The sequence below is a fragment of the Pongo pygmaeus genome, chromosome 23 (genome assembly GCF_028885625.2).
Source record: "Pongo pygmaeus isolate AG05252 chromosome 23, NHGRI_mPonPyg2-v2.0_pri, whole genome shotgun sequence".
Taxonomy (NCBI): Eukaryota; Metazoa; Chordata; class Mammalia; order Primates; family Hominidae; genus Pongo; species Pongo pygmaeus.
In genome coordinates, this window is record NC_085931.1 from 49,449,849 (window position 1) to 49,472,229 (window position 22,381).

The window sequence follows — 22,381 nt, forward strand, 5'->3', positions numbered from 1 at the left end:
GAGCCAATCGGCTAGGTGCAGTGGCTCACATCTGTGTTCTAGCACTTTGGGAAGTGGAGGCGGGAAGATCGCTTGAGGCCAGGAGTTCACAACCAGCCTGGTCAACATAGCAAGACCCCGACTACAAAAATGCAGCAGCAGCAGCCCTGGTGGCTGTACTCAATGCTGCAGAGAAGCTAAATTTTTTTTTTTTTTTTTTTGAGACGGAGTCTCGCTCTGTCACCCAGGCTGGAATGCAGTGGCACGATCTCGGCTCACTGCAAGCTCCGCCTCCCGGGTTCACGCCATTCTCCTGCCTCCCCAGTAGCTGGGACTACATGCACCCGCCACCAGGCCTGGCTAATTTTTTGTATTTTTAGTAGAGACGGGGTTTCACCGTGTTAGCCAGGATGGTCCCGATCTCTGGACCTCGTGATCCGCCCACCTCGGCCTCCCAAAGTGCTGGGATTACAGGCGTGAGCCACCACACCGGCCCAGAGAAGCTAAATTTTAACAAAGTAACCACAAAACCATGTCAGGATTTATGTACAATCACCAAATCCTCACAAAGTTTCCAGCCATGTTGAACTTTGTCTCTCAAAATAGCTATTTTAGTCACATCTGATAATTTCTAAGCTGCTGAAATTCTGAGTTTTTCACAAGAACCCACTTTTTTCTCCAATTTCATCCACAGGAATTGGTAAAGTAAGATAAACTAACAATTCTTTTACACTATAATTACCTCTTTCCAAGTCTCGAATCTGGGGACCTTTAGGAGCACCTCCATAAATACAAGTACTCTTCAATCTAGAACATTTGCCATAGTCATCGGCCACCTGCTGTACTTGCTGGGCAAGCTCTCTGGTAGGTGCCAGAACTAGACACTGAAACCAACAAAAAGACACTTGAAACCTCATCCAAGGTTAAAAAGAAAAAAGAAACAAAATACAAAAAGCTAATCTAATTCTTTGTTGTCTAATCTAGCACATTAAAAGTGATGGGGTGAAGGGCGGAAGGAGGAAATATTAGCACAATGGAATGTAGAAAAAAATTATTAGAACTTCATGTTTAGCATTTGGAATGATACTGGTATCCTCGTCACTTTTACTATGACACATTATCAATCATTATAGTTTATATATACTGTTTAAGTGGAGATATAGATTGTATTACCTGGTTTTAAGTATACAACTCTCATTTACAGGTTGAGCATCCTAAACCCCAAAAACCAAAATGCTCCAGCAAGCATTTACTTTGAGGATCATATTGGTCCTCAAAATTTGGATTTGTTTTGTTTTCTGAGACAAAGTCTCACTCTATTGCCCAGGCTGGAGTGCAGTGGTGCAATGAAGGTTCATTGTAACCTCTGCTTCCTGGGTTCAAATGATTCTTCTGTGCCTCAGCCTCCTGAGTAGCTGGTACTAGAGGCATGCACCACCACGCCCAGCTAATTATTGTATTTTTGTAGAGATGGGGTTTCCCCGTGTTGGCTGGGCTAGTCTCGAACTCCTGACTTCATGTGATCTGCCCACTTTGGCCTCCCAAAGTGCTGGGATTACAGGTGTGAGCCACCGTGCCTGGCCTAAAATATGAAATTTTGGATGGTCAATCCGACTTAAACTAGAAGTCACAAAACTGGCAGAATGACACATTCCTGACCTCTAATTTAAGCACTTCACTAGGTAGACAAGGCAAAAACAATGAAAATTTACATGTAATCTGACAAGATTGTGTACAATCTGGCCAAATAATACAAAAATCAAGGTATCATATACCACTCAAATTATGAAACTTGCTTTATATACTGATCCATTAGATATCAACTAATAATAATGCTGTCAGACATACACTATGTATTATAATAAGTACTGCATTACTTCTTTTTGTGAATATCTTGAGACATACTGTACATGTTCATAAATATATAGGACAAATGCAAGCTTAATTCTTAAAAAAGTTAAAAAGTAGGCCGGGCGTGGTGGCTCACACCTGTAATCCCATTATTTTGGGAGGCCGAGGCAGATCACCTGAGGTCAGGAGTTCGAGACCAGTCTGGCCAACATGGTGAAACCCCGTCTCTACTAAAAATACAAAAATTAGCTGGGTGTGGTGGTGCATGCCTGTAATCCCAGCTACTTGGGAAGCTGAGACAGGAGAATTGCTTGAAGCCAGGAGGCGGAGGTTGCAATGAGCGGAGATTGTGCCAATCTCCAGCGTGGGCAACCAAGAGCGAAACTCCATCTCAAAAAAAAAAAAAAAAAGCACACATTCAATGCCCGGTGCGCTGGCTCACACCTGTAATCCCAGCACCTTGGGGAGGCCGAGGCAGGCAGATCACTTGAGGTCAGGAGTTCCAGACCAGCCTGGCCAATGTGGCACAACCCCGTCTCTACTAAAAATACAAACATTAGCCAGGAGTGCTGGTGCACGCCTGTAATCCCAGCTACTCGGGAGGCTGAGGCAGGAGAATGGCTTGAACCTGGGAGGCGGAGGTTGAAGTGAGCTGAGATCTCGCCACTGCACTCCAGCCTGGGCAACAAAAGTGAGAATATGTCTCCAAAAAAAAAAAAAAAAAGAAAGAAAGAAGGCTGGACGCAGTGGCTCATGCCTGTAATCCCAGCAATTTGGGAGGGCAAGGTGGGCTGATCACCTCAGGTCAGGAGTTTGAGACCAGCCTGACCAACACGGAGCGAACCTCCATCTCAAACAAAACAAAACAAAACAAACAAACAAATACACCAAAACCAGAAAACACTTGATTTACTGCACAGTAAGTGCCCATACAGCATGCATAGTTTCTTTAAGAGCAAGACTTTGGTTCAAATGTAAGCTCAGCTATTCTATTGCTGAGTGATCTTGGGTAAGTCATTTAATTCCAAGTAAGATGAGAATGAAACCATTTCCACGTATGGAGGGTGTGGTTAAGAGTACAAATGGATAATGTAAAGCACCATGCGTAAACAGTCGCTAAACTGTAGTTTTTCTTAGAATTACGAAGAAACTGAAACACACTTACGATTGGGCCATCTCCCCTTTCCAAGTATGGCTGGTGGTTAATATGAACAATTGCAGGCAGGAGATACTGTGGAGGGGGGAAAGAATGACAACCTTACACTTAGAAGTACAATCTTACTAAGATACTTAATATTATCTTAGTAATTACTGAATTAATGCATAAATAGGAAAGTGAAAAACAGAACTTACCACTGCTATATACAGGAAGCAATATAAATTTGAACATAAAATGCTTCCATATATTTAATAACTAAAATAGTATCTAACTATCTGAACGGCACTTCTATGAAGAACTGAGAACGTATGACAATTAGAACAGCAAAATAAGTTACCACAATATCAAGGATCTTCTCGTGCTCATACATACCGCCAACGTCTTCCCAGAGCCAGTCTGAGCAATGCCCACCATATCCCGGCCACTAAGAGCCAACGGAAATCCCTGGCACTGAATTGGAGTTGGTTCTGTAAAGTGCTGATCCATCAACACATCCATTACATATTCTGTAAGAGAATTTTATTTTGCACATTTTATTGTGTTTAAAGACACAAACCAAGAGTTTTCAAAAAAACTTTTAAGCTCACTGAAGATAAGATTTACCAAGCTTCATCTCTCCAAAGTGCTTTTTCTTTATCTACTAGATCTCCGACCAGCTTACTGTTAAGCTGCTAAGGGCCAGGCTAGGTGGCTCATGCTTGTAATCCCATCACTTTGGGAGGCTGAGGCCAGGAGTTCCAGATCAGCCTGGTCAACATGGTGAAACCCTGTCTCTACTAAAAATACAAAAATTAGCCAGAGTGGTGGCGTGCCCTTGTAATCCCAGCTACTCGGGAGGGTGAAGCAGAATCGCATGAACCCAGGAGGCGGAGGAGGTAGTGAGCTGAGATCCCGCCACTGCACTTCAGCCTGGGTGACAAAGTTGAGACTCCATTTCCCAAAAAAAAAAAGCTGCTACAATAGTTTACCTCTCCCAGAAATTTGAAAAACCATTACCCTAAAGCATCTAACAGGACATGGGAATATGGTAGTCATTTACTGTTTACCAAATTCACATTATATTCAGCTAGAAAGCAATTTCATTCTGCTGTTTTCTAAAAGGCAGAGGGCAAAATTCCAGAAAAAGATAAAAACCTCAAAAACAAAAACAAAACCTCAGTCTAAATACTAGAACAGAAGAACTGATGACCATAAAAACAATCTCTTGTCCTTTCAACAAAACCCCAAGCCTGGCTCAGAGTTTAACCTATTACCCTTGTCTCCCATTCAACCCAATTTAACAAATTAATGTTCTAGATGGAAGAACACTTACGTGGGAAGTTAGCATGATGGAAGGCAAACACGGGTTTAGGACAAACATCTCCCCCCCTCACTGTAATCTCTTTCTTTCGGCGTAGCTCATCAACCTCATACTATGGAAAAAAAATGAAATAAGTTAGTTATTCTAGGAACTTATGTTCCAAGAATTTATGTTCCAAGCTAGCTGAGCAATTATCCAGTCCACAGCTACGATGGCAAATATTTAATAGTTTACATGGTACTTTCATGTGTATCACTTTAACTCTGCAAGGCTCCTTCTTACTTTGTAAGTTAATTAATGATGTAGGTGATTAAGAGTTCCATTTACTACAGGAGAAAAAAGATAAGTAACTTGCCCAAGGTCAGAATGAGAAGAAGGGAAAAAAAGTGGAACTTGGACCCAAGTACTCTTTCCATTACACTTTCTTCTGAAAGAGTAACCATTTCATGTGTAGGGTCCAAAAAACAATGGTAATGAGGTACAAGAATAGACAATGTTGGCTGGGCACGGTGGCTCCCACCTGTAATCCCAGCACTTTGGGAGGCTGAGGTGGGTGGATCACTTGAGGTCAGGAGTTTGAGACCAGCCTGGCCAACATGGTGAAACTCCATCTCTACTATTAAAAAAAAAAAAAAAAAAATTAACCAGGCGTGGTGGCACGTGTCTGTAATCCCAGCTACTCGGGAGGCTGAGGTGGGAGAATTGCTTGAACCCGGGAGGCAGAGGTTGCAGTGAGCCAAGATCATGCCACAGCACTAGGGAACAGAGTGAGACTTCACCTCAATTAAAAAAAAAAAAAAAAAAAGCCAATCTATCTTTTTCACTAACAGATGAAAAGACATGACCTAATATACAATAGTTTCAATTATGTATAATAAACAGATTAGTAAGCATTATCAACAAATGAGAACAAATTAAATGCATATTTAAACTGGTCCCCTTTTATGAGTATTGGGGTCTTAGTTAAGAATGTAAGAAAGGCTGGGCATGGTAGCTCACACCCGTAATCCCAGCACCTTGGGAGGCTGAGGCGGGCAGATCACGAGGTCAGGAGATGGAGACCAGTCTGACCAACATGGTGAAACCCCGCCTCTTGCACTCCAGCCTGGGTGACAGAGCAAGATTCCGTCTCAAAAAAAAAAAAAAGACTGGGCGTGGTGGCTCACGCCTGTAATCCCAGCGCCTTGAGAGGCCGAGGCAGGCTGATCACCTGAGGTCCAAGGTCTGGAGTTCGAGACCAGCCTGCCCAACACCGTGAAACTCCATCTCTACTAAAAATACAAAAAATTAGCCAGGCATGGTGGCGGGTGCCTGTGATCCCAGCTACTTGGGAGGCTGAGGCAGTAGAATCGCTTGAACCCAGGAGGCGGAGGTTGCAGTGAGCCAAGATCACACCATTGCACCCCAGCCTGGGCAACAACAAGAGCGAAACTCCGTCTCAAACAAAAAAAAAAAAAAAAAAAAAAAAAATCAGCTGGGTGCAGTGGCTCATGCCTGTAATCCTAGCACTTTGAAAAGCTGAGGCGGGTAGTTTGCTTAAGCTAGGGAGTTCAAGACCAGCCTGGGGAACATGGCGAAACCCAGTCTCTACAAAAAGGAAAAAAAAAAATTAACCAAAAATATTTTTAAGAAAAATATCACCACATTAGAATAAAATGTAAAACAGCAACAGTAGCGTATGAATAAACTCTAACCAATGTATCTACTTGGTTCAATAATCTGTACATTAAAACACACACGTAAACTTACTGGTGTCAGCCTTGCTACTTCCGGATGTTCCACATAAAAATTTTTCTCAAACTTGGGGAGCTCACTCAAATCCCACTTTTTTTTACGCAAACGCTCCCCAGGATTACCAAATTTCTTCGGGGGAAGGCCACCACCACCTCTTGCTCCAAATCTAGGAACAACAGAATTTTGTTAGTTCATCAGTATTTTTAAAGCAACGTATCGTACATGCCATAAGAATATTCAAAAATGATGGAGTTCTAGGGATACTACCAGCCTACCTCCAAAAAGACCATTTTATTTACTCTGATTTAAAGGTATGGAGAACTGTGTAAAACTTCCTTTACTACCCAACAATAAATACTGTTTATGAATATAGCTACAATAGGCGAAAAATTAAAAATCCCTTGAGAAATACATCCTAGGGATTACAATCACAGATTCTGGATCCAGACATGGTTTGAGTTTTGATTCTGCCACTTACTGTATAATTTGAAGAGAATTATTTAACTTCTACACACCTTAGTTTCCTATGCAAAGTAGAAATAATACCACTTATTTCAAAGGCTGCTGAGAAAATAACCTAATAATGTGTAATGTACTATAAAAGTATCCGGCATAGCCAGCACTCAGTACAAGTTAGCATCATTTCATTCAACAAATAGTTATTAGGTACCAAGTATGTATCGGCTACTGTTTGAAGTGGTGCTGTGCTGGAGTTACTAAATAAAACAGACACAAGTCTCTACTTTTGTGTAACAGACATGCAGGCAAAGTTTCAATTAAAGGCAAGATTGTGGACAAGAAGGAAAATACACTCCAAGCAAGTCCCTCAATCTTAGAATAGCTTCTTGGGGCTGCTCCCCCGTTAAACTGTGATAAGCACTCCACTTGTCTGCTTATCTGCAAAGCAAAACTGGGTCTTAGAAAGGACTGGTAGACTGGTCTTTATTTTTAGCTTATGCTAATAAAAGAGCTGAGCCTGCCAGGGGCAGTGGCTCACGCCTGTAATCCCAGCACTTTGGGAGGCGGAGGCCAGTGGATCACTTGAGGTCAGGAGTTTGAGACCAGCCTGGCCAATATGGTGAAACCCCATCTCTTACTAAAAACACAAAAGAGTAGCCGGGCTGGTGCACGCCTGTAATTCCTAGCTACTTGGGAGGCTGAGGCGGGAGAACCGCTGGAACCCGGGAGGCAGAGGTTGCAGTGAGCTGAGATGGCACCATAGCACTCCAGCCTGGTAGACAGAGGGAGAGTCCGTCAAAAAAAAAACCAAAAACATGCTGAACATAGATTTATGACTCTTTCTTCTTCTTTGGTCTCTACTTTTACCTTCTATCTCCTTCTTGTTCCCAAATGGTATTATTAATTTACAGAGAAAAAAACACTAACAAGACTTATTTAAGGCTTTAACACTCAACTAATTACTTAAGATCAACTTCTTGCTTTTTATATACCTTTCACAACAGACAAGCTCAAGGGGAATACAAATATGACCACTAGCCAAAGCTAATATTTAAGAAATCAGAAGCTACTTTTCCTAGAACAATCTTAACACTAAGATGGCCTTACTTTTCCCTATTTGGATCTTGTAAAGTACAGGTCTTTGTTTGTATAGCATTTTTTCACTCAGTTTCTTCACTCCTTGTAAAATATTGTACTGAATTTAGTTTCCTTTCCCCACTCTAACCCACTTGTAACTTCATCTTACATAAAGTTCCACTTTATCACTGATAGGCAAGTAGGTGTATTATTCTACAGGGCCTCAATTTCCTGCAATTCAAAGCCATCAGAACTCTGGCTTAACCAGCTAGACATTCCTCTAAATACACACCTAACAAAAATTGATGGCAGAAGATTTTATTGGGATCACTGGATACCTACACTCAACAGGCAGAACTTGGCTAATTCCATTTATACCACTACTGAGGCAGTAAGACAAATTAAGAATCAGAACAGGAAGAGCACATAGTACAGGGATACCCGTGTCAGCAACATCATTAATATGCCCCTCAGCTTAAGGCTCAATACTGAACAGACCAAAAGGCCACCTCAATTGCCGCTCCCGCCACACGTGCAAATGAAGCAGCTAAATAAGGTACTTTTCAAGAGGTAGAAAGTCTTTGGATTATCACTCCTGCAAATTATAAAAGACTTCACTGTTATTGCTACATTGCAATGCTACCCAAACCTTAGTGATTTAGGAAAAAATAAAACTTGAAAGTAAGATTCCTGTTAAGGCTTTAAACTGATGATTATCATTTATGTATTTTTTTTCCTCTCTCCTTACTTCCCTGGCTATTTATTCAAGACATACTATTCTACATTAAACATTTGAAACATGAGGTTCTTGGAAAATATGCTGTCTTCCATGTTTATAATTAATGCTGACATAATTAATGACCTCAAAATTTAAGAAAGCCTTTTACTTTTGAGCATATCCATGCCATCTGTACTCTCTGGTATACTATGCTGCTCAAATGTTTTTATCCGGTCAGTAATTAGTTTAATTTGGCTTTGCAAAAAAATTCACCTTTGAAGAGTCATATATTAACATTAAAAACCATACTACTTCAAATGTACAATGCATATCATTTTTGCATCACACATGTGAAATACATGAACTGACCTCACTTATTCCTTTTTCAAAATAACCACCACTTCAACTGTGTAACATTCAGTTAAAACAACAGCAATTCAAATAATCAAGAACATTTCTTGGGAATGGGAGAGTTGGGGCACAGATCTTATGAAAGAAGGCCAGTTCGTTTGCAATTTTTAAAAAATGTCATGTGATACTCAAAGTATGGATCAGTAATTCACTTTTTTCCTTTCAAATAACTTATTAAAGCATATATATGGTGAAAGGAAATATTAAACCAAACACCCATGGTAAAGAAATAGAACACTATTAGTACTTTGGAGCCCCTCTATGTGCCTATTTGAAGTTTACAACTTTCACCCTAATAACCACTACCTTGAATTTTGTTAACCGTTCCCTTTCCTATCATATTTGCACATATCCTTAATTAAATGTGTCACCCTACCACAACGTGCTAATTTTTAACTCAACACGTCTGTGACTTATCCACATTAATCCAAGTTCTTTTCTCTTTTTCACGGCTGATTCAATTGTACGAATACCCACAATTTATGGAGACATTTGCATTGTTTCCAATATCCTGTTAGCACGAATGCTGGTATATAAACTTTTCTGTACAAGGATCCTAGGGTACGTGTGCAAGGATTTCTCTAGGCATTACAGTCTAGGGTATAAAGCTTAGGGAGGAATTGCTGGGTCGTTTTCAACTTTCCTAGATAATCTTAAATTCTTTTTCTAAGTCATTGAACTGAAATTCACTTCTAAACTTAGCAATACTGTCAAACACGAAGCAAACATTCCACCTCTCGTACTCTAAACAACGAGATCAAATATTTTCCTTCCTAGTAAGGTATAAATCAAAATAATTTTGTAAAAAGTTGTAACTGAAGTGCTTGAGACTAGTAAATCCAGTAGTTGTGGATGTGAACCACAAAACACAAAAACGTTTGGAGAAAATATCGTTAACATAGCGCCTAATACAGTGAGACTATTACATTCATTATCTCTTAATTCCTGACAACACACCAAAGTAAAGGCAATTATCATCACGTTCCTCAGAGGAAACAGGCTCACAAAAGTTACGGATCTTGACCAAGGTCACACACACATATATAAAGTGGCGTCAAGTTACTCTTTTTGGAAGCGGGGGAGGGGGGGTGGCGGGCGGACGGAGTTTCGCTGTTGCCCAGGCTGGAGTGCAATGGCGCGATCTCGGCTCACTGCAACCTCCTCCCCGCGGGTTCAAGCGATTCTCGTGCCTCAGCCTCCCGAGTAGCTGGGATTACAGGCATGCGCCACCAAGCCAGGCTAATTTTGTTATTTTTAGTAGAGACGGGGTTTCTCCATGTTGGTCAGGCTGGTCTCGAACTCCCGACCTCAGGCGACCCGCTCGCCTCGGCCTCCCAAAGTGCTGAGATTACAGGCCTGAGGCACCGTGCCCGGCCCACAATACCAAGAACTTTCTAGCCAGGCAGAATAGTTGACGCTGCAGTCCCATTAGAGAAAAAAGGCTGAAATATTAAAACTAAAATAACGACCCAAAAAACCATCCTTCCCCCAAACACGGTCATTTAGATGGCAAGCAACTCCACTGCTTTACATCCCAATGCATTTCCTCCGACTTAAAATGTAACTGAAGAGGATTAAAACCTATTTCTAAAAATGAGAAGCTGGTCTTTTCGTCTCCAGTGCCTTAAACAGTGAACTCTGGGGAGAGAACGTCAAGGCTGCCATTTCGTGTAAGGCTTTCCTGGGCTGAAGTCTTCTCTCAGGAAGATCCGCGTTTTCCAGATGAACGCCGAGACCTGGAGACATCGAACAGCCCGCCCGAAGCGGCCGGGCTCGAGAGCTGGGAAGCCAGGCGAGGCGCCTAAGCCCGGGCCTGGGCTGCTGCGGCCAGGCCGCCCCTCCCGATCCCCCGCGGGGCTGGGACGAGGCCGGACCGCGCCACGACGGCCGTCCGTACGGAGAGGCCCAGCGTCGCCAAGCGGCCGCCCTCCTCGGGTCCCGAGTGACCCCGGGGCCGAGGCCCGCGCACGAAAATGCTGTCTCGCCTCGAGTAGCCTCGCCTCGCCTCCCGGGTCGGGAGCAAGTCTCCCAGGCTCGCAGTCCGCCGGGCCTCCCCAAGAAGCAACTCCCCCACCCCCACGCCAGGCCTCTCCTCTCCTCCCCCACCCTTACCCTCCACGGTCACGATCCCGGTCCCGGTCTCCAAAGCCTCCTCCGCGCATGGTCCCAAAAGGATAGAGATCTGGGAGCGGGGCACGGATGGCCGGGCTCGGGAGGGCCTGCGGCTCCGGTCTGGTGACGACCGATGGCGGCGGCGCCTCCGCTGTTGGGGCGGCGGCAGGCGCAGCGCTCTCTCGCTCCGACGCGCTGTCTCCCGTCGCAGACGCCACCGTCGCCGCCTCTCTCGTCGGAGACGGGAGCAAAACACAGAGAATCGGGGCTACGAAGCCGGTGGGCAGGTTTGGCTACGCTCAAACCGGGCAGTGCCGCGGTTTAGGCGTCTCCTTCCTTCCCAGCGACTGCACAAAATGGCGGCCGCCGCTGAGTCGGCTCCAACTTAACGCTACGTACGGCGGAGACGATACGTAAACAGCGTCTCGGAATAGCCCGAGGGCTCCGCGGGGAACTACGGGTATTCTTGGAAGCACTTTACGTCAGTTGCGACGATGGGCGTATTTTGCTGTCTGTACAAGAAAAACAAAGTACGCAGCGAGCGTAGAGTTCTCGCGCCACCTGAACTAGAACGTGGGGTGAGGTGGGAGGGAGCCTCTGGAGCGACGTAACATTCTTTGCGTCGTTAGCCGGCCTGCTGTTGCTAAGATGCGCAATATGCGTAACGCATTCTGTTTAGAGAATAGAGGAGTTTGCCTGATTCCGATCTCGGGACAGACCCCGCGGCCGGCTTGAAGAAGTTGCTTTGCAGAGACAATAACCGTCCTCCATATTGTTATCAAGTTTCAGAGTCCTCTGGCGCCGGAGGCCGGGAGGGTCTTAAATTCCCTGGCTGGCCTTCCTATGTGGCGCCGCCAGCCCTCTCGCCCCGCCGCCCTGGGCCCGCCGAGAATGGCGGCGGGCTCCGGCGCCATTTCCTTTCCGTTGCCTTTCGCTGCTCTGTCTCCGGCAGCCATGATGGATGCGCCGTGTCCCTTTCTTTCGGGAGTTTGTGAGGTGGCGATGTCCCCTCCAGGTTAAAGCGCCCTCAACTACATTTGGTTCACACTGAGGTGCATTTTCTGAACCGTATATTTTCACCGTCCCTGGCCGAGCACAGCTGTTGTTAATACAGAAACAAAATGTGCTTGGAGGCCCGGTGCGGTGGCTCATGCTTGTAATATTAGCACTTTGGAAGGCCGAGGCGGGAGGATCACCTGAGGTCCGGAGTTCGAGACCAGCCTGGCCAAAATGGCAAAACCCCGTCTCTACGAAAAATACAAAAATTAGCAGGGCATGGTGGCGGGTGCCTGTAGTCCCAGCTACTGGGGAGGCTGAGGCAGGAGAATCGCTTGAACCCGGGAGTCGGAGGTCGCAGTGAGCCGAGATCGTGCCGCTGCACTCCAGCCTGGATGACGGAGCGAGACTCCGTCTCAAAAAAAAAAAAAAAATTGCTTGGAGCCCCAGTAGACTCCGTGGGCCCTTTGCTGCCGTTGAACGGCGCTCCTCAGAAGGCCGGGAGAAAACCCCAGCACTCTCAGGAGAACAAGGTTTCAGAGCGATGGTCTTTAGACACAGAAAGGGCGAAGGCTAAGGACAAGTGTTTAACCAGGCTAGCCCACATTCTCCGCTCAATTCCTTCCAGACTGGCTTCCCTCTCCTTACCTGCTTCCTGTCCTCTCAAACTGCATTTTGAAGCCCCGCAAGCTTGGCCAAATGGCGTCACACAACTGTTGAGCTGTTAGGGCCCTCGAGACGGGCCCATCTAACGTCTCAATTCAACAGATGGGTAGAAGCGGGGAGATTTGGCCCCTCAGTGTGGGTGCTGAATGTTTCCCAAATTTTTGGGAACATAGCATAAGAAAAGGAGTTTCAAAAAGGCCCTTGAGGCCAGACAAGGTGGCTCACGCCTGTAATCCCAGCACTTTGGGAGGCCGAGGCAGGCAGATCACCTGAAGTCAGGAGTTCCAGACCAGCCTGGCCAACATTGTGAAACCCCGTTTCTACTAAAAATGCAAAAATTAGCCAGGCGTGGTGGCGTATGCCTGTAATCCCAACTACTCAGGAGGCTGAGGCAGGAGAATCGCTTGAAACCGGGAGGCGGAGGTTGCAGTGAGCCAACTGCACTCCAGCCTGGGCGACAGAGAGAGACTCTGTCTCAAAAAACAAAAGCCGTTGAGATGTCAGTTGGCCCGGAAACACAAAGGGACAGTCACAGACTCACTGGACAAGGGTATGGCGTGGTCGAATGGCTAAAAGGTCAGGCACTGTGCCAGGTAGGCACTGGGTCACGGTGGTGAACAAATAAGTTCCTGCACTCACAGATTTTACACTCTTAGGAGGGAGACAAAATGTGTTTATGTCAAGCAGTTGCTAACTCAAATGAAAGCAAAGAAAAATGGAAAAGAGAGAATACATGTGTACTTGTGAAGGAGGAGAGTATGCAGGTTACACAGTGTTGCATTGGGGTCTGGGGAGGCCTCCGTGATCGAGTGACATTTGAGCACAGACCTAAACTGAGGTATCTAGCCTTGCTGACATAAAGTAAAGAGCAAGTGCAAAGGCCCTGAGGCCGAGTGTGGCTGGAGTAGAGCAAGGAGGAAAGACAGAAGAGGACCGCATCCTCAAGGGCTTGTAGGCCACTGTAAGGCCTTTGTCTTTTCTTTCAAGTGGAAACGTCTGGAAAATTTTAAGCAAAGTGACATAATAAAAGGACCCCTATGACTGCAGTGTGAAGAATAAATTCAGAGTGAGCAAGGACAGGAGCAGGCAGATTAAAAAGAGGCGAGCGCAGTCATCCAGGCAAGAGATGATGAGGATTGGGGCAGGTTAATAGTGTAAATAAAAGAACATGACCCACGCCGGGTGCGGTGGCTCACGCCTGTATTCCCAGCACTTTGGGAGGTCGAGGCGGGTGGATCACGAGGTCAGGAGTTCAAGACCAGCCTGGCCAAGATGGTGAAACCCCATCTGAACTACAAATTATTAGCCAAGTGCGGGGGCAAGCACCTGTGATCCCAGCTACACGGGACGCTGAGGCAGGAGAATTGCTTGAACCCGGGCGGCAGAGGTTGCAGTGAGCCGAGATTGTGCCACTGTACTCCAGCCAAAAAAAAAAAAAGAAAAAAAAAACCAATATGACCCAGGCGAGTCTCAATCACTTCAAGAGGTTCATTTGCCAATGTTAAGAATGTACTTGGGGAAAAAGAACACAGAACCACAGAAAAATCAGTGGCCCACTTTTTTTTCTGAGAAGAGTCTGGGGAACCTCAATTTTTAAAGGGAAGAAAGGAAAAAGAGCACGTATAGGGAGGGTAGATAAAAGAGGCAAGCAGTTGCATTCTTCTGAGTCTTTTTTGTTGATGTTATTGGTTTCTTTCATCAACTTTTTTTTTTTTTTTTGAGACAAAGTCTCGCTCTGTTGGCCAGACGAGTTCAGTGGCATGATCTGGGTTCATTGCAACCTCTGCCTCCAAGGTTCAAGTGATTCTCCTGCCTCAGCCTCCTGAGTACCTAGGATTACAGGCGCCCACCACCATGCCCGGTTAATTTTTGTATTTTTTAGTAGAGACAGGATTTCAGCATGTTGGCCCAACCTCAGGTGATCCACCTGCCTCAGTCTCTCAAAGTGCTGGGATTACAGGCATAAGCCACCGCACCTGGCCTTTGTTATCAACTTTTAAGTTCTGGGGTACGTGTGCAGGATATGCAGGTTTGTTACACAAGAAAACGTGTGTCATGGTGGTTTGTTGCACAGATCAACCCCTTGCCTAGGTATTAGGCCCAGCATCCATTAGCTATTCTTCCTGATGCTCTCCCTCCGCCGACCCCCAACAGGCCCCAGTATGTGTTGTTCCCCGGCTCCATGTGTCCCTGTGTCCTCTTCTGGGTCTTTGATAGTCTTCACTGATGCTTTCCGCTCACGCTCAGTTAATCTGCATTTTCACATAAGATAAAATAATCATAGAGCAGAGGCATCAGTCAGCTATGTGTTTGTCTCAGGCGAGCAGAGGGATGACTTTTTAGTTTTGTCCTTTGTCCTGTGCTTGTGATGGTAAACCATCAATGTACATTGTCAGGGTGAAATTCAACAGAACTGTTTTATTGTAAAGATCTTGGAGGCCCACAAGGAATTTCTTTGTGGGCAAATTGTGAGAGGCCTATGTAGCTTTTTTTTTTTTTTTTTAGAGACAGAGTCTCACTCTGTCGCCCAGGCTGGAGTGCAATGGCGCGATCTCAGTTCACTGCAACTTCTGCCTCCTGGGTTCAAGCAATTCTCCTGCCTCAGCCTTCTGAGTAGCTGGGATTACAAGCATGCGACATGACGCTAATTTTTATATTTTTTAGTAGAGACTGGCTTTTGCCATTATTGGCCAGGCTGGTTTTGAACTCCTGACCTCAAGTGATCCACCCACCTTGGCCTCCCAAAGTGCTGGGATTACATGGCCACCGCACCTGGCCTTCATTATATATTACAGTGTAATAATAATATAAATAGGCCGGGCCTAATAGAAATAGTCTGGCTAACATGATGAAACCCCGTCTCTACTAAAAATACAAGAAAAGTAGCCAGGCATGGTGACATGTTCCTGTAATCCCAGCTACTCAGGAGGCTGAGGTAGGAGAGTCGCTTGAACCCAGGAGGTGGAGGTTGCAGTGAGCTGAGACCGCGCCATTGCACTCCAGCCTGGGCGACAAGAGCAAAACTCCATCTCAAAAATAAACAAATAAATAAATAGAATGACTCACAAATCTAGAGATTAAGTGTTAATGCGTTTATCTATTTATTTAAGATGGAGTCTAACTCTGTCACCCAGGCTGGAGTGCAGTGGTGTGATCTTGGTTCACTGCAACCTCCTCTTCTCGGGCTCTAGCCATTCTCCTGCTTCAGCTTCCCGAGTAGCTGGGACTACAGGCACGCACCACTGCACACAGCTAATTTTTATATTTTTTTTAGAGACAGGATTTCACCATGTTGGCCAGGCTGCTCTCAAACTCCTGACCTTGCGATCCACCTGTCTCTGCCCCGCAAAGTGCTGGGTTTACAGGTGTGAGCCACCACGCCTGGCCGCTTGTTAATGCATCTTAAAGATCTAAATCAGAAGGGGGGCTTATAAGTGACAATATGTGACAAATACTACACCCCACACACAAATGCTTCACATTTATCTTTTGGAATGCACAGGATGATACATCCACCCTGCCCTTTGCTTCAGCAAATGAACCTTTCTAATTAGAAAAAAAATTTTTTTTTTTTTTTGAGATGGAGTCTGGCTCTGTCACCCAGGCTAAAGTGCAGTGGCATGATCTCAGCTCACTGCATCCTCCGCCTCCCGGGTTCAAGCAGTTATCTGCCTCTGCTTCCTGAGTAGCTGGGATTACAGGCGCCTGCCACCATGCCTGGCTAATTTTTTTGTATTTTTAGTAGAGACAGGGTTTCATCATCTTGGCCAGGCTGGTCTTGAACTCCTGACCTTGTGATCCACCCTCCTCGGACTCCCAAAGTGCTGGGATGACAGGCATGAGCCATTACGCCTGGCCAAAGAAAACCTTTTTTTAGTAACAGAAAAAATTGTTTATGTACTCTAGCGGCCTTGTAACTCATGGGGATCCTAGTAGGTGAAGGCTCTTTGGCCTGTTAGATATAAATGAATTTAAAGACTGTATCACAGGCTTGGACTCACCAAAGACTAACGGACCAAGGCCATATCAGTGGCAGCTTTTCAGTTCTGGAGAAGCCGTAAAACTGACCCAAAAGAACTACTGGGTCACTTTGGCCAGAGACCATCCGCTCTGTCACCTGCGGGGCCCCGTCTCAGCATTGACTCATTCTTGTTGGGGCTCAAGCGTTAAAGATCAGACCTGACAGGACTGTGTGGCTATGCCTGCTGGTGCTTGGGAGGCCCTGACCGTCTCCTGAATTGCTGCAGGCCCTTGTCTTTGACGTGGACACAAACAGTTCTTTCATCTTTCCAGAAGAACAGATGATTGGGATTCTTGTTTGGCTTTTGACAAACACAAACAGGAAATTCAGCCCTCTTAGGCTGGAGGGGAGGGAATAGGTATATGCCAAACTGCAGACCAAATTTCATAGTAGCTGAACAGGAGTTTTATTTTTATTTTTAGAGACAAAGTCTCACTCTGTCACCCAGGCTGGGTGCAGTGGCGCAATCTTGGAGGTTGCGCTGCAATCTCCACCTCCCCAATTCAAGCGATTCTCCTGCCTCAGCCTCCTGAGTAGCTACAGGCATGCGCGATCACGCCCAGCTAATTTTTTTGTATTTTTAGGAGAGACGGGGTTTCACTATCTTGGCCAGGCCGGTCTTGAACTCCTGACCTCAAGTGATCCGCCTGCCTCGGCCTCCCAAATTGCTGGGATTACAGGCATGAGCCACCTGGCCCAGCCAAAAAAATTTTTTTTTTTTTTTTTTAGCTGGAGTCTCGCTCTGTTGCCCAGGCTGGGGTGCAGTGGCATGATCTCAGCTCACTGCAATCTCCGCCTCCCGGGTTCAAGCGCTTCTCCTGCCTCAGCCTCCTGAGTAGCTGGGACTACAGGCACACACTGCTACGCCCGGCTAATTTTTTTGTAGTTGTAGTAGAGATCAGGTTTCACCGTGTTGCCCAGGCTGGTGTTGAACGCCTGAGCTCAGGTGATCCCCCTGCCTCAGCCTCCTGAAGTGCTGGGATTACACGCATGAGCCACCGTGGCCGGCCCACTTTTTTTTTTTTTCTTTTTTTAGAGACAGGGTCTCTTTATGTTGGCCAGATTGGCCTTGAACTTTTAGTCTCAAGCAATCCTCCTGCCTCAGCCTCCCGAAGTGCAAAGATTACAGCCATGAGCTACTGTGTCTGGCCTCTGAACAGGAGTTAAGAGTAGTTTCATCTTTTTAAAAATAGATTCCTTTGTGTTCCCAGATAGATACAGGGTTGTTGATCAGACATGGAGCTGAGAGAGAGTCAAAGAGGAAATCTGGCAGCATCCTGCTGAGAAATAAAATAGTAAGGTGAACTGACCACAACGTATGTAAATATGTTACAGTCTGTTGTACTTTAGAAGTACATAGACTTGCCAAGCGCGGTGGCTCAGGCCTGTAATCCCAGCACTTTGGGAGGCCAAGGCGCACAGATCACGAAGTCAAGAGATAAGAGACCATCCTGGCCAACATGGTGAAACCCCATCTCTACTAAAAATACAAAAATTAGCTGGGTGTGGTGGCGTGTGGCCTGTAGTCCCAGCTACTTGGGAGGCTGAGGCAGGAGAATTGCTTGAATCCAGGCGGCAGAGGTTGCAGTGAGCCAAGATCGTGCCACTGCACTCCAGCCTGGCGACAGAGCAAGACTCCATCTCAAAAATAAATAAATAAATAAGTACATAGACTCATAAACTTAATAATGTGAAGGAAAACAGGCTGGCATCAAAAATTAGAACATAAGGACAAAGTGAAAACAGCAAAAGGTCAGTTAAACACCAACTGGTGTCTCTAAGATATAATGAAAAATGTGCAGGTATTTACATAATTTTGATAATAGAGGCAAAATATAGTGTGCACATATTTGGAGGAAAAGTAACTAGCATTAGAGCCATCTCCAGGAAGGACTGTGCCAAATAAATACACCACCAAGCTTACACCCACACACACCCACACCCACACACACATACACACACACACACCCCTACCTGATCTGAGGGTGGTTCAGATTGGTACTGGGTGGAGTCAAAAGGAAGGACTTTTGCTTTTGTATAAATATGTAATTACAGGCATGTATGTTTGAGAAGTTATGGGGGTTCTGCAGGCTGTTGCCCCCGCCCCAACTGGCTACTGCTCAGAGTAAATAAGTCAGTATGAGCAGATCCATGTGGTTTTTGCCTTTGCCTTCTTTACCTGTTGGAATCACTGCAAAGACCATTTCTAAGACTGGAAAATGAGGAAGTTGACTCCCTTGGCAGTACTTGTGAATTGAGTTGGGACGGTAGTGTTCAGGACAGGATTTTTGCTCTCTGCCAAAGAGGGGTGAAATCCCTTGGAGGAAGGGAATTGTTGAAGTACGGTGGAGGGGAGGTTGGCAATGCAACCATCCGAGATACCTAGGGTAGAGGGTGCCTTGTCAAGACAATGTGAATGTCCCTGGTGCGTGGCAGGCCTTTGTACCATCCCTAAACCTGGGTCAGGCTAACCCCCAGACTAGGCAGCTCTCTCAGCTGGGGCTCTCAGAACTGCCAGTGCTTTTGCTTTGTAGACTTAACCCAATTGTAATTGGTTATTCAGGTGATTATTCCTGCAACTCCATGTCCCAGGGACTGTCTTTTTTTTTTTTTTTGAGACAGAGTCTCACTCTGTCATTCAGGCTGGAGTGCAGTGGCGCGATCTCGGCTCATTGCAACCTCTGCCTTCCAGGTTCATGCCATTCTCCTGCCTCAGCCTCCCGAGTAGCTGGGATTACAGGCGCCCACCACCACACCTGGCTAATTTTTTTTTGTATTTTTAGTAGAGACAGGGTTTCACCGTGTTAGCCAGGATGGTCTCCATCTCCTGACCTCGTGATCCGCCCGCCTCGGCCTCAAGTGTCTCAAGTGGCAGCGAGACAGGATGGTGGATCCCACTGAATGACGGTTACATATCACCAGGAAAAGGTATACATGATTCAGAAGGGATGTGAAGGACAACTAAAGTACAGTTGTATGGCTAATTTTTAAATTTTTGTAGAGACAAGATTTCACTGTGTTGCCTAGGCTGGTCTTGAACTCCAGGCCTCAAGTGATCTTCCTGCCATGGTTTCCCAAAGTGTTGGTATTATAGGCATGAACTGTGGTCCCATCTTTTTAAAAATACCTTTTTATCTTAAATTATTCATAATACATTTAAAATATACATAGGAATGAGTGAATGATAGTTAATGTAGCGGGTCATCAGAGTCTCTTAGTAAGTCAAAGTTTATAGCCAAGCAGCCTTATTCTCTTCTTTTCTTTTTCTCTTTTTTTTTTTTCTGAGACAGGGTCTTGCTCTCTTGCCCAGGCTGGAGTGCAGTGGCACAATCACCGCTCACTGCAGCCTGGAACTCCTGGGCTCAATTGATCTTCCCACTTCAGCCTCCTAAGTAGCAGGGACTACAGGTGCAAGCCAGTATACTTTTTTTATTTTTGTAGATTTGGGGACTCACTATGTTGCCCAGGCTGGTCTCTATCTCCTGGGCTTAAGTGATCCTCCTGCCTCAGCCTCCCAAAGTGCTGGGATTACAGGCATGAGCCACTGTGCTCAGCCCAAGCAGCCTTATTCTGATTCCATGTTCATTAAGGAACTTTCTTCACAAGCAGCTTTAGCCTCAAATGAACTGCTCCTTGAGGCAATAGGTTGTTCACTGTGAAGGCTAAAGAAACTCCATCTTGGATGCTAATCAGCCATGTTGACTGCTGATTAACTTCTGTTCAGGGAAGGCCTCTAAGATTTCCAGTTTATCTATTGTTCTTTGTATAAGAGCAGGTACTTACCATAAATCTGGTTCAAAACAATTTTGATGTTACTGTACTTTAGTTGTCCTTCACATCCCTTTTGAATCATGTATACCTTTTCCCTATGATATGTAAGCCCTGGGTCTGGGGTAGTCATTCAGTGGGATCCACCATCCTGTCTCGCTGCCACTTGAGACACAGACATGGCTTCTGTTTGTAAAGTCCCTGTTAAATGTTTCTTTCTGAGAAGCTGGATTTGTCAGTCTCTTTCTTCAGCCTCTCAGCTTCCTTGGACTTTTTCACAGACCTGCCCACTGCAGAACATCATTCAAGTCCATTTTCATATCTGGTCTGCATGATATTACATTCTATTCTTCATTGTCACTCGCCTTCTGGTATATTTTCCTTGGCAGCTTGTTCAAGCTTAGTCAGACTGAGGCATCTCTCTAGAAATTAATCAATACTGAGGCACTAAACATATTGAAGACTCAGGCAAGAAAGCATGACCCTGAGGCATGCAACATTCACCACCATATGAGGCCTCTTGGGGAAAACCCAACTAGCCTGCCCAGGTTGCTACCCCTCTCCCTCTGCTTGCCTTCAGACTTACATAGTCTTTTTTTTTTTTTTTCTTTTGAGACAGAGTCTTGCTCTGTCACCCAGGCTGGAGTGCAATGGTGTGATCTTGGCTCACTACAACCTCTGCCTCTGGGTTCAAGCACTTCTCCTGCCTCAGCCTCCCAAGTAGCTGGGATTACAGGTACGTGCCACAATGCCCGGCTAATTTTTATTTTTTTTAGTAGAGATGGGGTTTCGCCATGTTGGCCAGGCTGGTCTCGAACTCCTGACCTCAGGCAATCCACCTGCCCTCAGCCTCCCAAAGTGCTGGGATTACAGGCATGATCCATGGTGCCCAGCCTATATGGCCTTAAAAATGATATTTATAGGCTGGGCACAGTGGCTGATGCCTGTAATCTCAGCACTTTGGGGGGGTAAGGCGGGCAGATCACTTGAGGTCAGGAACTCGAGACCAGCCTGGCCAACATGGTAAAACCCCATCTCTATTAAAAATACAAAAAATTAGCCAGGTGTGGTGGTGGGCGCCTGTAATCACAGCTACTCGAGAGGCTGAGGCAGGAGAATGGCTTGAACCCAGGAGGCGGAGGTTGCAGTGAGCCAAGATTGCACCATTGCACTCCAACCCGAGCGACAGAGCAAGACACTGTGTCTAAAAAGACAGAAAAAAGAGAAGTTTCCTCTAGAGCACTGAATGACAAGAGACAATGTGGAGAGAGAAGTCTCATACTTACAACCATCCCTGCCAAGACCCCAGATATACAAGTGAGGCCATCCCAGACCCTTCAGCCAACCTACTAGCTGAATGTAGGTAGCTGTGTGAGTGAGCTATTTCCTTCCTCCCCGCAAAATCCCTTATCTTTTTCTTCACGTTTTCATCTTAGGATATGAAGATGAAACTGCTGTAGCTGTTTTTTAACCATGAGGGGAACTTTTGGAGAACAGAACCAGCACACCGAAGGTGGGGAAAGTGGAGAGAAGGAAAGAACCTGGGCCCTTGATGACATTATAGAGTCACTGTATTAGCCAACTATGGAGCTGGTTGACTTCTGGACTTCTTATTTGAAATGACATGCTTCCTCATTGTTTAATCTACTTTTTTGAGCTTTGTGTTACTTGTAGCTGAAAGCATTCTAACTGATACACTCCTCAACCAGCTCTTCTAATACAAGTACAAAATCTGAAACAAGTCAGGCATGGTGGCATGTGCCTATAGTCCCAGCTACTTGGGAGGCTGAGGTGGGAGGGTCGCTTGAGCCCAGGCATTTGAGGTTGCATTGAGTTATGATTGTGCCACTGCACTCCAGCCTGGGTGACAGACTGAGACCCCATCTGTAAAACAAACAAACAAAAAATCTGAAACACCTTGCATAGTATACAATAGGCATTTAATAAGTTTATCATTAATGAGGAAGTAAAAGAAGATTTTGTTGTAAAGAATGCTAATTGCTTACCCAACAACCATTCTCCCTTTCTCCCTTTTCAATTAAGAGTCAGGAGGCTGGCGCTGTAGCTCACACCTGTAATCCCAGCACTTTGGGAGGCCGAGGCGGGAGGATCCCTTGAGCCCAGGAGTTC

At 45.5% G+C, this 22,381-nt stretch overlaps 1 protein-coding gene across 2 annotated transcripts in view; it reads right to left on the reverse strand.

Annotated features, from left to right (window-relative positions):
* Window positions 1-11,774, reverse strand: part of DDX17 (DEAD-box helicase 17) — a 23,300-nt gene extending 11,526 nt beyond the window's left edge. The window contains exons 1-6 of one of the 2 annotated variants that reach the window (XM_054469542.1): window positions 10,801-11,774; window positions 6,039-6,189; window positions 4,302-4,401; window positions 3,362-3,495; window positions 2,996-3,061; window positions 722-863 (exon numbers count right to left, since the gene is read on the reverse strand). In XM_054469542.1, coding sequence (XP_054325517.1) covers window positions 722-863; window positions 2,996-3,061; window positions 3,362-3,495; window positions 4,302-4,401; window positions 6,039-6,189; window positions 10,801-10,850 — 643 coding nt within the window. In that variant the 5' untranslated portion in view covers window positions 10,851-11,774. The remainder of the gene's footprint in view (window positions 1-721; window positions 864-2,995; window positions 3,062-3,361; window positions 3,496-4,301; window positions 4,402-6,038; window positions 6,190-10,800) is intronic. The other variant, XM_054469543.2, reaches the window with a different exon arrangement.
* Window positions 11,775-22,381: the final 10,607 nt, after the last annotated feature.